This window comes from Oncorhynchus masou, chromosome 26 (genome assembly GCF_036934945.1).
Source record: "Oncorhynchus masou masou isolate Uvic2021 chromosome 26, UVic_Omas_1.1, whole genome shotgun sequence".
Lineage (NCBI taxonomy): Eukaryota > Metazoa > Chordata > Actinopteri > Salmoniformes > Salmonidae > Oncorhynchus > Oncorhynchus masou.
Genome location: NC_088237.1, coordinates 15,487,530 through 15,502,767, shown reverse-complemented (window position 1 = coordinate 15,502,767; position 15,238 = coordinate 15,487,530). Strand labels below are relative to the sequence as shown.

Genomic DNA, 15,238 nt, shown 5'->3' with positions numbered 1-15,238 from the left:
GTGTGTGAGAGAGAGAAAGAGAGAGCGAGTATGTGTGCGTATACATGTGTGTGCGTGTGTGCGTGTGTGTGTGTGATTCCCTTTGGTCACAGTTAGATGAGTCAGGCGGTGAGGTCACTGCTGTCCCATGTGGGACTGGGGCTGTTGGTGCATAGCACACCTGACCCCCTTCACCAGATGTTCCCCAATCCCCAATCCCCCCCCCCATACACCATCACTCTCGGAAAGCATTACAGGGAGGGTTCAGAATACGCCGGTCATGCAGAGAAGTAACTGAAATAGTTATTGTGGTCATAGACATATGCATTTTTCATGTTGGTCAGATGGAGTCATCTTTCAACCATTTGTCAGATGAGACTCCTGTCACTTCTTGACTTCTGATGGCTCTATTACTGAAATCCAATAGAGCTTAATATTGCATACTCCATTTTATTTGTAACATAGAGCACCCATTTTAGATCTAATCACCCCCTCTGAGCTGTCTAATGGCTTCTCCCCCCTGCTGTCTCTCAGGTGCGTGCCTATGGCCCAGGCCTCCAGGGGGGCATGGTGGGCAAGGCGGCCCCCTTTGCCATTGACACCAAGGGTGCGGGCACCGGCGGGCTGGGCCTGACCGTGGAGGGGCCATGCGAGGCCAAGATCGAGTGCCAGGACAACGGCGATGGCTCCTGCTCTGTCTCCTACCTGCCCACAGAGCCCGGCGAATACGCCATCAACATCCTGTTTGCCGAGCAGCACATCCCCGGCTCCCCCTTCAAGGCCATGGTACAGTCCGTGTTTGACCCTAGTAAGGTCACGGCCAGTGGGCCAGGCCTGGAGAGAGGCAAGGTCAACGAGGCAGGGTCGTTCGTAGTGGACTGCTCCAAGGCCGGGGACGCCGAGCTGACCATTGAGATTATTTCCGATTCGGGGTCGAAGGCGGAGGTGCGTGTTCAGAACAACAGTGATGGGACCTATTCTATCACCTACACCCCACAGTTCCATGGCATGTATACTATCACCATTAAATACGGGGGGCACGCCGTGCCCAAGTTCCCCGCCCGTGTGCAGGTGGACCCAGCCGTGGATACCAGCGGGGTGAAGGTGTACGGACCAGGAGTGGAACCCAGAGGTAAGACCATTCACAAATGTAGATAATCATCGTCATCATCGTCATCATCATCATGACGATGACGGATAATAGGCTTTTCACTTTGAATGTTTTTCGCTGAATCTAGATGGGGCTTTTCAGAACTCAGGCTTCGTTGCACATATCTGATACAGAATTCAAAAAGGATTTCAGCTGAATAGCTTCTGAGTGAGTCAAACAGGTTTAGGACTTATAAAGGCGGTCTGTAGTTAACAAAAGACGCAGTCTGTAGCCTACTTTCTTAACAGTACATAAGAGATTGTTTCAGAGAGAAAAGGGCCATGAATAATATGAATGAAGAAGTTGATTCTTACAGTGCCAAATGCAATATAAGTGAGGTTGTAGCAAAGGTAGTTGTTGTAAGGTTGTAGCTTAAATCAGAGGCTACCAACATCCCTGCTGTTCAAAAGACTCTGGCTGGGTTCAAAATGGCACCCTGTTCCCTATATGGTGCAAAAGAAGTGCTCTATATAGAGAATAGGCTGCCATTTTGGACACAGTCTCTGTGTTATTGTGGATGGATCGCCGTCCTCCCTCTCTCACTGCTAGTTTAACCCTTGACTGAGTTCAGGCCAGCCATTACATCAAACACAGGGTGAATGTCACAGTAGAGCAAAATAAACGAAGAGCCCTGGCCAAGAGACTTCCATCTCCACTCGATTCCTCTGTCATTTCATTCCATTGTGATTCAAAGCACAACGGCAGTCTTTCCTGCCTTTATTACACCCCATGCTTGTCCATCTCTCTCTCTCTCTCTCTCTCTCTCTCTCTCTCTCTCTCTCTCTCTCTCTCTCTCTCTCTCTCTCTCTCTCTCTCTCTCTCTCTCTCTCTCTCTCTCTTTCACTCTCTCTCTCTCTCTCTCTCTCTCTCTCTCTGTCTCTCTCTCTCTCTGTCTCTCGCTCTCTCTCTCTGTCTCTCGCTCTCTCTCTCTCTCTCTCTCTCTCCCTCCCTCTCTCTCTCTCTCTGTCTGTCTGTCTCTCTCTCTCTCTCTCTCTCTGTCTCTCTCCCTCTCTCTCTCTCTCTCTGTCTCTCTCTCTTAGTCTCTCTCTCTCTCTCTTTCAATTCAATTCAGTATACTTTATTTACATGGAAAGTAAACACTTACATTGTCAAAGTAAACATATATCGACGACGGTCAGACCAATATACTAGACTGTAATTCATTCTTAAGAGTTTAAGCCGTTGGCAAAACAGACAGTCAAGGAAAAAGGTTTTGAAGTGTCTGTCCCATATCTAGGAGATATAAGAAAGCTCCGGAAATATAATGAAGCAATGATAATGATAGTGATACTCAAATTAGCAGCAATTACAACAAATAATAATTAAGAATAGGTTAATATGAATAATCATCCTATACTTCTCACTGGCTGTCTCTCACGTTGTGGAAGGAGGCCACACATTTGGCTGATAAAACACAGCATTTCAGTTTTTAACCAATAATGTATTTAAGTTTGTCTTCATCATTTAGGATTTCAAATTCTTTGTGTTGTTTTATAATTTTGGGAAGAATGTATTTCTTATGTCAGAATATCTGTCACAGTTTGACAGAAAATACTGTTCTGTCTCTTCCTCTTCCTGGGTGAAGAACGAGCACAGCTTGTCCTCTCTGAGCAGCCAGGTTTGCCTGTGATGACTGGTCTCTATGGCCAGGCTGTGCTCACTCAGTCTGTACATACAGTAGTTAGTGTTTTCCTCAGTTTTCAGATAGTCAGATAGTCTGCCACTGTGTACTGTTTGTTAAGAACTAAATAGCATTGAAGTTTACTTTGATTATTTGTGGGGGTTTTCCCAATTGGTGATATTTGTCTTTTTGCTCTGTGATAATGTGGTTGGGCCAGATACTGTCCGGAGGATTTGTTGGGTTGGTAGTGGTTAGTGAATTGAGCCTCAGGACCACCTGGCTGACGAGACTCTTCTCTGTGGTGGTCACCTGACAGTTGAGGGCTTTGTAGTGGTAGGAGCGGGGTCACTTGTTAAGAAATGATTATATCATTTGGTAGGTCTTTTTTTGGATATCAATCAGAAGAGGGAATTGGCCTAATTCTGCTCTTCATGCGTTGTTTGTGGTTTTTCTCTGTACTCTTAGGATGATCTTAGAGAATCCTCATGCAGTGTTTCAATCGGGCGTTTGTCCCATTTGTCAAATTCTTGTTTTAGAAGCGGACCCCACACTTCCCTGCCATATAGTGCAATTGTTTCTGTTGTTGATTTGAATATTTTGAGCCAAATCCTGATTGGTATGTCTAATTTGATAGATATTTTAATGACAGAGAAAGCCCTAACTTGCTTTGTTTTCAAGTTAATTTACAGCCAGGTTGAAGTTCGCTGTGGAGCCCAGTAAAAATGGATATCGGTTTTCCCCGACATCTGGATAGAATGTTTGTCTTTTTGAGATTGACTGACAGGGCCCAGGTCTGACAGAACTGTTGCAGATAATCTAGTTGTTGCTGTAACTCATATTTTGAGGGGGACAACAGCACCATGCCTGCATACAGGAGCCATTTTATTTCTGTGTTGTTAAGAGTTAGACTGTGGGCTGTTGATTGTTCTAGTTTTTTTTTTAAATATATTAAATAGACTTGAGCTTCAGTTGTTCAACTGTTTCCCTCTGCGTCCTTGGGAAAATGAATGTGTATGTTTATTTCCAGTTTTGACTGCACATTTGTTATTTCTACACATTGATTTGAGGACGTCACGCAGTATGTGTTTCTACTCACACCACTTTCTATTCATTTGAGAAAAATGCCTTCATGCCAAAAGTGAATCAAATGCTTTTTGGAAATCCACAAAGCAGGAGAAATGTTTTGTTTTGATTCTCATCTTTAAAATGTAGGGTGTGTAGGGGATACATGTGGTCTGAAGTTTGATCATTTGGTAGGAATTCAATTCGATTTTTGCTCAGAACATTGTGTAGTAATATGCTGTTCATGATGGCGCAGAGTATTTTTGCCAGGTTTCTGTTGACACAAATGCCACGGTAATTGTTTGGATCAAATTTGCCTCCATTTTTAGTCCTTGGTTCCAGATGTCAGGGGAATAGCCTACACTCAAAACTTGGTTAATGGAGTGTGGCAGTGCTAAATTTGTGGTCTGTGTATTTGATAAATTCTCTCTCTCTCTCTCTCTCTCTCTCTCTCTCTCTCTCTCTCTCTCTCTCTCTCTCCCTTGCTCTCTCTCTCTCTCTGTCCTTTCTCTCCCACTCCTATTCTCTCTCCCCTATCTCTTTCTGTCCGTAGAGGAAGGAAAATAAACTGACGATTAGCCGTAGCGACCTGACCACAGCTTGACTGACATTACTGCCCTGCACAGCCCTGTCTGGCTTTGATTAGACTCGGACGATCCTGATTGGCCATGTCTGACTGTGAGGGTTGTGATTGCTTTGTGATTGGTTGGTTGTGTTCCTGATTGACAGTGATTGGCTGGGCTTTTAAAGCCAGTGGAATTGATACTGCAGACGTGCGGCTGTCAATGGAGGTTTGTGTTAACTCAGACAGACCTGCTGTCGAATTAGTCTCAGCTTAGATCCCAAGGGAAAAGTTAGAGATAGACAGGGGGAAGAGAGAGAAAGAGAAATGTGTGTCTATCACATAGAGAGAAAATAATTGCGATCAGAGTGCAGGAGGCTTCTGAGGGGAGAACGGCTCATAATAATGGCCAGAACGGAGCCAATGGAATGGCATCAATCACATGGAAACTGTGTTTGATGTATATGATACCATTTCCACAAGCCCATTCTCCCAAATTAAGGTGCCACCAACCTACTGTGGATCAGAGAACGAGGGACAAAGACAGAGGTACAGACAGACAGGCAGCCAGCCAGACAGACACCTCACCTGTGAGAGATAGACAAAACAACCAAGCTCCACATACATATTGCATCTGTGTTGTCCACAGGGGTCCTGAGGGAGGTGACCACCCATTTCATCGTGGATGCCCGTGCCAAGAGCAAGACCGGGGGCAGCCATGTCAAGGCCCGCATCGTCAACCCTTCAGGCGCCAACACAGACGCCTACATCACTGACAAGGGAGAAGGCACCTACAGAGTGGAATACGCTGCCTACGAGGATGGTAAAGGCTCTGAATGTGCTGAGACATGCAACTGCACCAATAATGTGATGTACATTCTATCTAGAGAACATTATGATGGATGAAGCAGAATATCAGGCACATTGTATTATCTGCCATATATGAAGCCAAAGCTCACTGGAAAGTCATTAGATTGCCTTGGATTTTATTGTACCTGAATGAGCCCAGAGCCGCCTCAGTACACCCGTCTGATTGGCTTATAGCCCCTCTTGAAGCCTGCAGTGAGGGAGTCTGGGTAGCCTTGGTGCTCACCCTGTTTGTGAATGTTTTTCCAGCGCCACATGTCGTAATTCCCAAAGAATAAACCTTGTGGCTTTCATAAAACTAACTGTTTTCCCTCCCCCTTAGCCAGGGGGAAAAGAGCTGAGCTCAGCTGTTCTGCCCTTCATGACTTTAACATACTCTAGCCTGCCAGGAAGCAGTGTGATTTCTCCCAGTGTAGGCCCCTTGGCCCATATTCACCAAGTGGCTATGAGTAGGAACACTGATATAAAATCAGTTTGGGGGGGTGGATCTGATCGGAGATCAGCACTCCTACTGTGATATCATTTGTGTATACAGGCCCTGGCTGGAGATACGAGAGGAGTTTGAGAGAAGTGGGAGGGGGTTGATGTATATTTAGGCCCCGGCTGTTGAGGACACGAGGGGGAAAGAGAGCACACACGTTGAGATTACTTGGAAAAGGGAGAGAGAAGATGGGAGAGACACACAGAACAGAAAGAAAGAGGGAAGTTAAGGTAGAGAGAGGGAGAGAAAGAGTGATGAGCTAGGGAGAAAGACAGAAAGGGAGAAAGGCAAAAAAATAACATTATAACAATGAATGAATGGAAGCTGGAACTGAATCTGCTCCCAGAGAGAGAGAGAGGTGGAGGGAGGGATAGAGGGAGATATAGAGGGAGAGGTCTGGGGGAAGTAAGGTATTAGTAGCCGGTGACTGTCTACAGAGGGATGGCAGATGGTTTTCCACTAATAGGGGATGCCTTTTACGTCCAGGCCTCAGCCCGCTGAATTGGGGACAGAAATACGCAACCTTGTGGCTCTCTGACATGGACTTTTCATAAAGAAAGTCACACGCACGCAGACACACACACACACACACACACACACACACACACACACACACACACACACACACACACACACACACACACACACACACACACACACACACACACACACACACACACACACACACACACACACACACACACACACACACACAGTTTATTGTAGCAGTTTAGTAATCTAATCAGTATTCCTCTAGCAATGGCCACAGTGATTCACTGTTGAGATTGTGTTTTTTGGTCACACTAGTTTCAAAAGAAAGTAGCCAAATGTGCTTTTGTGTGTGTGTGTGTGTGTGTGTGTGTGTGTGTGTGTGTGTGTGTGTGTGTGTGTGTGTGTGTGTGTGTGTTCTCTCACCGCTTGTGTGTGTTCAGGGATGCACCTGATTGAGGTGCTGTATGATGATGTGGCGGTGCCTAACAGTCCGTTCCGTGTCCCGGTAACGGAGGGTTGTGACCCCAGCCGTGTCAGAGCCTACGGCCCTGGTCTAGAGGAGGGCCTGGTCAACAAACCCAACCGCTTCACCGTGGAAACCAGGTACTAACTTACTTACTTACTTAATCCTCATCATTACCATGTGGAACATAAGGCTTCCATCAGAGATTCACACTGCATCCTTCTGTCAATCTGTTCAGGGGGCACAACCTGGGCACAACCTGGGCACAACCTGGGCACAACCTGGGCACAACCTGGGCACAACCTGGGGTGAAAATCAGATGGGTGAAATGGGGTAGAAGTAGGGGGAGGAAGGTTAAATGGTGTGGCAAAAAACAACATCTCAGTTATGAGATACTGGAAGCCATTATTCTCTCCTCCCTCTTCACCACCCCTCTCTCTTTCTGTCCCCCTCTCTCCCTCCCTCCCCCTCTAGGGGTGCTGGTACAGGGGGTCTGGGCCTGGCCATCGAGGGTCCGTCAGAAGCTAAGATGTCCTGTAAGGACAATAAAGATGGCAGCTGCAGTGTGGAGTACATCCCGTTCACCCCGGGAGACTATGATGTCAACATTACCTTCGGAGGCTTGCCCATCCCAGGTACTTTATGATGTCACTTCTTCTGAGAGCCCCTTCACTTCCTGTTGGAAAGAATTTAAACTCTTCATGATTGGTTGATAAAGAGTGTTAGTGTCATGGAAGATGTTTTGATTGGTCTAGGCTTTCAAAAAGGTATGCGTATCAATGTACACTAGACCTGTATATACCACATGCTATAAGTATGGAATGGGAATGTTTTGGTTGGTCAGAGAGGAAGAGGTGAAGCGAGAGGTCTACTCCGCCCAAACTCTGCCCATGAAAATAAGACCACGAAGTGAGGAGAGTCAATGAGAGAGTTTATCTCTAATTTGCTAGGCGAGGCTTATTTGATCAAATAGAAGTTTCGTAATGGCAAGGTTGTTACTAATGAGGTTTGGCCGGGGTCGGCCATCATTGTAAATAAGAATTTGTTCTTAATTAACTTGCCTAGTTAAAAAAAATATTTTTTTAAAGAAGTGGACGCACGTGGCATTTTGGCAACTTTGCAAAATATTTTTTTTATTGGAGTTGTGCATGTCATCATGGATAAAAAACAACAGTTTTATCATGGACATTGCCGTTGAGGGCTTCCCAATGACTGTATATATGAATGGACACAACCACATGCATTTCCATTGTTAGAGCATTCAAATATCTTGGCAATGCAGGGCCTGTATAACACATGCTACAAGTATGTAAGGAGAATGTTTTGCTTGGTCTGGGCTTTCAAAGAAGTCCGTAAACAAATGAATACTCATCAATGTACACATGTAAAGTATACCTATACGTGTATAATTCCAATAGACTCCTGCCTGTGTGTGTTGCAGGGAGTCCCTTCCGTGTGCCAGTGAGAGAGCTGGTAGACCCAAGTAAGGTGAGGTGTTCAGGTCCAGGGCTGGGTAGTGGAGTCAGAGCCCGTGTTCCTCAGACCTTCACCGTGGACACCAGCAAGGCTGGCCTCGCCCCTCTGGGAGTGGTGCTGTACGGACCTACTGGTGAGAGAGAGAGAGACCCTGACCCCTCCTTAGACTTTTCAGACTGTGCTCAATATTGAATTACTTCCCACTTCAGGAGTGGCTGAGCCAGTGAACATCACCGATAATGGAGACGGAACACACACAGCGACCTACACCCCGGCCAAGGACGGCCCGTACACCGTGTGTGTGAAGTACGCTGACCAGGAGGTTCCTCGCAGGTCAGAACAGCAGGAGGAGGAACCAAACTGTGATCACATGTTTCCATCAAATCTTTGTACTGAATACACAATGATTTCATCCCTGTCATTCTCTATTGTTCCTCTTTTCCTGTCTTGAAGTGGAAATTCAGTTGAACTGAAACATTTAAATCCTTGAGAGATTTAAATCTTGATCTTTCATAAACAATCCTTTCTTTCAAATTATGTTTATTGTTCCTCTCTCTGCAGTCCGTATAAGATCAAGACATTGCCTGCTCATGATGCCAGTAAGGTGCGTGCCAGTGGGCCAGGTTTGAATGCCCAGGGTGTGCCTGCCAGCCTGCCTGTGGAGTTCACCATCGATGCCCGCGATGCTGGCGAAGGCCTGCTCACTGTGCAGATACTGGTGAGTCACCTCCGCCTCTGTCACTTCCTCTCTAGACAGGAAACTGTCATAGACTGTGAGCTCAGACATTCTCCTCCCTATTTACAAGAGAACCTCCATTTCTTTTTCTTTAACTTTAAGATGATAAACATCTCCTCAATCTTGCTGTTATTATTCAGGCTTGTTACCAATTTCGATATTTCTACCTTATTTTCTTATTGTGTGTTTAATAACCCAAACACCAACTCCCATGTCAAGTCAGCCCCTCCCCCATTGTACCCATTCCTTTCTCGCTGCCCCTCCCTGATCTGGGATGTGGTTGGGTTGTGGCTGTGACGTGTCTGTCTGCTGACTTGTCTGCAGGGTCCGGATGGGACCAGGCGCGAGGCCTCGGTGTTTGTGGAGGACTGGGGCAGGAGGGTATGGGAGAAGCATATAGTCAAGGGGACCATACCCTTCAGTATTCTTAAGAAAGGCTCCATAAGGCCTGCTCTCTTCTCTTTCACCCTTCTCGCTGTCTGCCGTCTCCCCTCGCCCTCTTGTTCCCTTTTCGTCCCCTTCCTCCCTCGTCCCCTCGTTCCTTTTCCCCTTGTCTTTTTTTGTACTTGCTGAGGACCCCGGGAGGAGTATTTTGTCTTCTCTATGTCTCCTTTCACTCTCCTCTCTTCTTACTGTGAGAGAGGAGAGAAGCCAGTCTATGTAGGAGAACAAGGGATTGTAGACCAGATAAAAAGGCATTGTAGACCAAAGGTAAAACAATGCATAAACAACAGATTAACTTGCTCCCTGGCTGAAACTTCACTGAAACAAGTTCGAGTTGGGACAGCACACATCAAAAACCCGGAGGAGGAATTGGGAGGAACAGGGATCTCTTGGATGTTTGGAAGTGAACGGTTCTCCTAAACAGCAGTACACAGACCATGAAAGACAAACATTCTCCATCCCCTCAATGTCCCTCCTCACCAGTCTGTGTGGACTGACCTCCATTGGGTTTGGCTAATTGACTAATGTGGTTTGTATCCCTACACCTGTAGGACCCAGAAGGCAAGCCGAAAAAGGCCAACATCCGTGACAACAGAGATGGGACGTACACAGTGTCCTATGTACCAGACATGGCAGGGCGCTACACCATCACCATCAAGTATGGAGGAGATGAGATTCCCTACTCACCCTATCGTATCCATGCCCTGCCCACTGGAGATGCCAGCAAGTGTCTGGTCACAGGTCAGTGACAGGACGACATGTAAATGTATATCTATATCCGTACTGTATGTATCTATGAAGAAAGGAAGACCTGGATAATCATTGTTCTGATGAAGTAGCTTTGGTGGGTTTTAGCCCATGATGCCACATTAATGAGGCACCATTTACTTTCTATCTACAGTTTCCATTGGAGGACATGGATTGGGTGAGCATTTCTTAACATGATTATTCTTCTGAAAACTAGCATGTACACCAGTATATGATTATATTGACTTGATGTTTGTGATGACGGGATAGTTTCTGTAGTTCTGTATGGTCTCCTTACATGTCCATCATTCCCGACAGGTTCAGGCCTCGGACCCACCATCCAGATCGGCGAGGAGACCGTCATCACCGTGGACGCAAAAGCTGCTGGGAAGGGGAAGGTGACCTGTAAGGTGTCGACGCCAGATGGGGCGGAGCTAGACGTGGACGTGGTGGAGAATTCCGACGGAACGTTTGACATCTATTACACGGCTCCGGAACCCGGGAAATACGTCATCACCATCCGCTTTGGAGGAGAACACATTCCAAACAGCCCCTTCCACGTGGTGGTGAGTACTTTCTGGTACTACAGTACGCACGGAATCATGGGTACTGTAGTCCTTACCTGAATTTGTTGGGAAAGTGTCGTTTTTTTTTGTCACAGTGTTGCCATAAATGTGTTTCATTCATTGAATGTCTTCTGTAATACTATGGTATGACACAATGTTGTGTGATCTCTAGGCTGGTTCAGATACAGTAGGTTTGACTCATGTCATGTGACAGTACATGAGATGTGCATGGTTTGCTACTTACATGAGCCTACGCTAATCCTTGGAGGATTACTATAACTGTGTGTGCATGATGATTTGTAAGTTCCCCATAGCAATATGATGAGTAATTAGTCGATTTCTATGACGTTTTCCTAAACGTGTGACTTACCCTCCCTACCAGGCCAGTGATACCGTCCCTATAATAGAGGAACCGTGTGACAAGCTCCAGTTACAACAGCCCTACCAGGCCTACCAGGGCTACCCCCCTCACTGGGTATAAACCTGCCAGCACTTACCTCCACCTCACCTCCACCCTCTCCTTCTTACCCACCTCCTTCATATCCCAACACCATGATTCCAACTTTGCTTTCCATGTACATCTCAAAAACCACTGTGTTGACAATCATTTTACGTCCACTTCATTTTGTTTTGCTTGTCTCCTTTATGGCGACGGCCATTGATTTTGTATGTCTCTGTTTTGTGTGCATGTGTCGCTTTGCATTGCTTTGACTGTTTTTCTTTCAGCTTATCTTGATCATCTCTCAGGCCTTCAAAGCCTGGACACTCACCTGTCCTGTCTGCCCAGAGTCAAGGCCTATGCCTGGCTTGTGCTTTCACCTCCATCCCCTCGTACTATCCCTGAGCAGAGATATAGACCAGAATGCCAATGCTAATGTTAATTGAACCATTTCCCTTTCATAGGCCACAGAGGAGCCAGTCACCACCGGCGATATCATGGAGCCTATGCTCCGCCCCTTCAACCTGGTCATTCCGTTCACCGTTCAGAAGGGAGAGATCACAGGTGAGATTTAACTGATGTCTGACAGTGTGTGTGTGTGTGTGTGTGTGTGTGTGTTTGCTGTGATATGTATGATAATAACTTACCTGTGTGTGTGTGTGTGTGTGTGTGTGTTTTCCAGGTGAGGTACGTATGCCCTCAGGTAAGACAGCCCGTCCTAACATCACAGACAACAAGGATGGGACAGTCACAGTGAAGTACGCCCCTACAGAGAAAGGCCTGCACGAGATGGACATCAAATATGATGGAAACCACATCCCAGGTACATATTGCATATAGAAAAAAACACACACACACACACACACACATACACACACACAGAGTCTAATTCCATACAGGAAGTAGATCCATAATTTGCTGTTTCATTCTGTTCCATCACAGGAAGTCCCCTCCAGTTCTATGTAGATGCCATCAATAGTGGTCATGTGACAGCCTATGGTCCTGGTCTGAGTCACGGCATGGTCAACAAACCTGCCACCTTCACCATCGTCACCAAGGATGCAGGGGAAGGTAAGGAACTGAACCAAACAATACCGCACTGATTTGTGCCACTACTGTGCCATGGTCATATTCTATCATGGTATTAAACATGGCATTCAACAATTCTCAAAGTCTTCAATCCCTTTCCCTTGCCTTATGTTCCTCCATCACTCTCTCACCCTTTGTCTCCTCCTACATTCCTCCATCCCTCTCTCACCCTTTGTCTCCTCCTACATTCCTCCATCCCTCTCTCACCCGTTGTCTCCTCCTACATTCCTCCATCCCTCTCTCACCCGTTGTCTCCTCCTACATTCCTCCATCCCTCTCTCACCCTTCCTACATTCCTCCATCCCTCTCTCACCCGTCTCCTCCTACATTCCTCCATCCCTCCATCCCTCTCTCACCCTTTGTCTCCTCCTACATTCCTCCATCCCTCTCTCACCCTTTGTCTCCTCCTACATTCCTCCATCCCTCTCTCACCCTCTCCTCCTACATTCCCCTCTCTCACCCTTTGTCTCCTCCTACATTCCTCCATCCCTCTCTCACCCGTTGTCTCCTCCTACATTCCTCCATCCCTCTCTCACCCGTGTCTCCTCCTACATTCCCCCATCCCTCTTTCACCCATTGTCTCCTCCTACATTCCTCCATCCCTCTCTCACCCGTTGTCTCCTCCTACATTCCTCCATCCCTCTCTCACCCGTTGTCTCCTCCTACATTCCCCCATCTCTCCTCTCTTCTGCTATTCCTACTTTCTCTCTTCCTGTCTTTCTCGCTCTCTCCTCTCATGTCTAGGTGGTCTGTCCCTGGCAGTGGAGGGTCCCTCTAAGGCAGAGATCAACTGTAAGGACAACAAGGATGGAACCTGTACTGTGTCCTACCTTCCCACTGTGCCAGGAGACTACAACATCATCGTCAAGTTTGACAACAAACACATCGCCGGCAGCCCCTACACTGCCAAGATCACAGGTAATGACTATGTGTGTGTGTGAGAGAGAGTGAGAGAGAGAGAGAGAGAGAGAGAGAGAGAGAGTTTGTAATATGCAACGAGGCTAGAGCAAGATTTTTTTCAAAGGTTGTATTCATTAAATGCAGGAATTTGTTTTAATTTCCTCTCCTTCATTCTCTTTGTTCTTTTGTCCTACTCTCCCCTGTAGGAGATGACACTATGAGGACATCCCAGCTCAACGTTGGCACGGCAACAGACGTGTCATTGAAGATCTCAGAGACAGACTTGACCAGCCTGACAGCGAGCATCAGAGCACCGTCGGGCAACGAGGACCCTGCCTCCTCAAGAGACTGCCCAATCGACACATCGGTGAGCCACTCACCAGGCCCGGGTCCCAAAGTTTATCAATCTATTATTTAGTCAGTAACACAAAGTTCTGTAAACCTCTTTGTTTTTGTTTCGAAAGAGACCTGGTAAGATGGCAGCAAGGGTAAACGTCTGTATGTTTGAACCATAAAGAGGCACAGATATAGTCATTCCATGTATCTGATTGCATTCTCCTCTATCCGTCCTCCCCTCTAGGTATCTCATTCACTCCTAAGGAGGTAGGGGAGCATGTTGTGAGTGTGAAGAAGAACGGGACGCACGTGACCAACAGCCCCTTCAAGATTATGGTGGGCCAGTCAGAGATCGGGGACGCCAGCAAGGTCAAGGTGTTTGGCCAGGGACTGGTGGAGGGACACATCTTTGAGGTGGCTGAGTTCATAGTTGACACCAGGAACGCAGGTGAGGGTGTTTTCATTGGTATTCATTGCGACAAGTTACTATTGAACATAATAGGGGGTTACGATAATATTCAACTTTAGACGTTCAGAAGTTTTAAGTTAGTAGTTTTTGCTGTGTGTGCACTGTAAAAGGATTGCTGTGAATTTGTCAGTAACTTGCAGGCAGCTCATTGTCAAGTAAGTTACTGTATTTCATATTGCAGTACACCTATTGTAATCTAAATACTGTATCAAAGCAAGCACTGCGTATTGACACACAGTACAATACCGTAGAATTGATTGTATTATACTGCAAAAAAGTAAATGCTACTGTAATCGTAATGAATGAATGGATGGATGAAATATGTTGAGGGCATTAGGGTTTGTATTTGACAGTATTTGACTGTAATTACGGGATTGGTGTAAAGATATTGGCTGCTACGTAGGTAATGTGTTTACTTTACAGCACATCAATGAATATTTGGTGTTTTATATCAGTTGCTCTTCTAGAGGTCTTAACAAAGGCTTCTAAACAGGCAGTGAACACACGGCAAAACAGACCAAAAGGACATGGCAAAAGGCTCAATCATTAAGGTGTAAGACTTGCTGCCACTCCAATCTGTGCCCTATACCTTTTAAATTGATGGGGCACTAATAACACATGCAGGTTAAGTTAGTACAGCATTTTCACTAACGGGTGCAACAAATATAGCCTCTTACGCCTCAAATATGTTAATGAGACAGAATCATCAATGCAGTGCAAGCACCAGTGGTCAAAAGCTTTTTGGCACTCCACAAATCCAGTACGGTACTGTATTCTATGGGATAGAATTACAGTACACTTTAAAAAACTCAACTTGTTTTTACGGTAAGTGTTTTTTTTTACAATAACATACTGTTATTTTTTTTACAGCAATTTACAAGTAACAAGATGCCAGTAAGTTACTGTAAAAACAAGTTATGGTTTTTACAGTGTACCATTCAAAATAACAGCAATAATTTCCCTGCCCACAAAATGTTCCCACAGTGGACCATCATTTACAGAATGCTGCAGTAAAATGTTTCACATATTTTACTGTTAATAATACTCAAAATGACTGTATAAATTACAGTTTCCATTACAATGTGGATAAGACTGGTGTAACCAACACTCACTGTGACATCTTTCTCCTCTCTCATGTCTCACTATCTAATCTTCTTATGTCTCTCTCCCTCCCTCTTCTCTCTATCAGGTTATGGTGGTCTGGGTCTGTCTATTGAGGGTCCCAGTAAGGTGGATATTAACTGTGAGGATGTGGAGGATGGTACCTGTAAGGTGACCTACTGTCCCACTGAACCAGGAAATTACATCATCAATATCAAGTTCGCCGACCAGCACATTCCAGGTGAGTTCAGGGGGCCT

At 45.9% G+C, this 15,238-nt stretch overlaps 1 protein-coding gene across 1 annotated transcript in view; it reads left to right on the top strand.

Moving 5' to 3' along the window:
* The window catches only part of LOC135514869 (filamin-C-like), an 82,748-nt gene that overhangs the window by 60,345 nt on the left and 7,165 nt on the right, over window positions 1-15,238 (top strand). Inside the window, 19 exon segments of the mRNA XM_064938535.1 lie at window positions 514-1,111; window positions 5,024-5,197; window positions 6,655-6,817; window positions 7,152-7,312; window positions 8,119-8,286; window positions 8,363-8,486; window positions 8,715-8,871; window positions 9,885-10,074; window positions 10,235-10,258; window positions 10,399-10,646; window positions 11,029-11,121; window positions 11,550-11,649; window positions 11,768-11,908; window positions 12,028-12,156; window positions 12,919-13,092; window positions 13,281-13,400; window positions 13,403-13,441; window positions 13,655-13,858; window positions 15,069-15,221. Coding sequence (XP_064794607.1) covers window positions 514-1,111; window positions 5,024-5,197; window positions 6,655-6,817; window positions 7,152-7,312; window positions 8,119-8,286; window positions 8,363-8,486; window positions 8,715-8,871; window positions 9,885-10,074; window positions 10,235-10,258; window positions 10,399-10,646; window positions 11,029-11,121; window positions 11,550-11,649; window positions 11,768-11,908; window positions 12,028-12,156; window positions 12,919-13,092; window positions 13,281-13,400; window positions 13,403-13,441; window positions 13,655-13,858; window positions 15,069-15,221 — 3,160 coding nt within the window.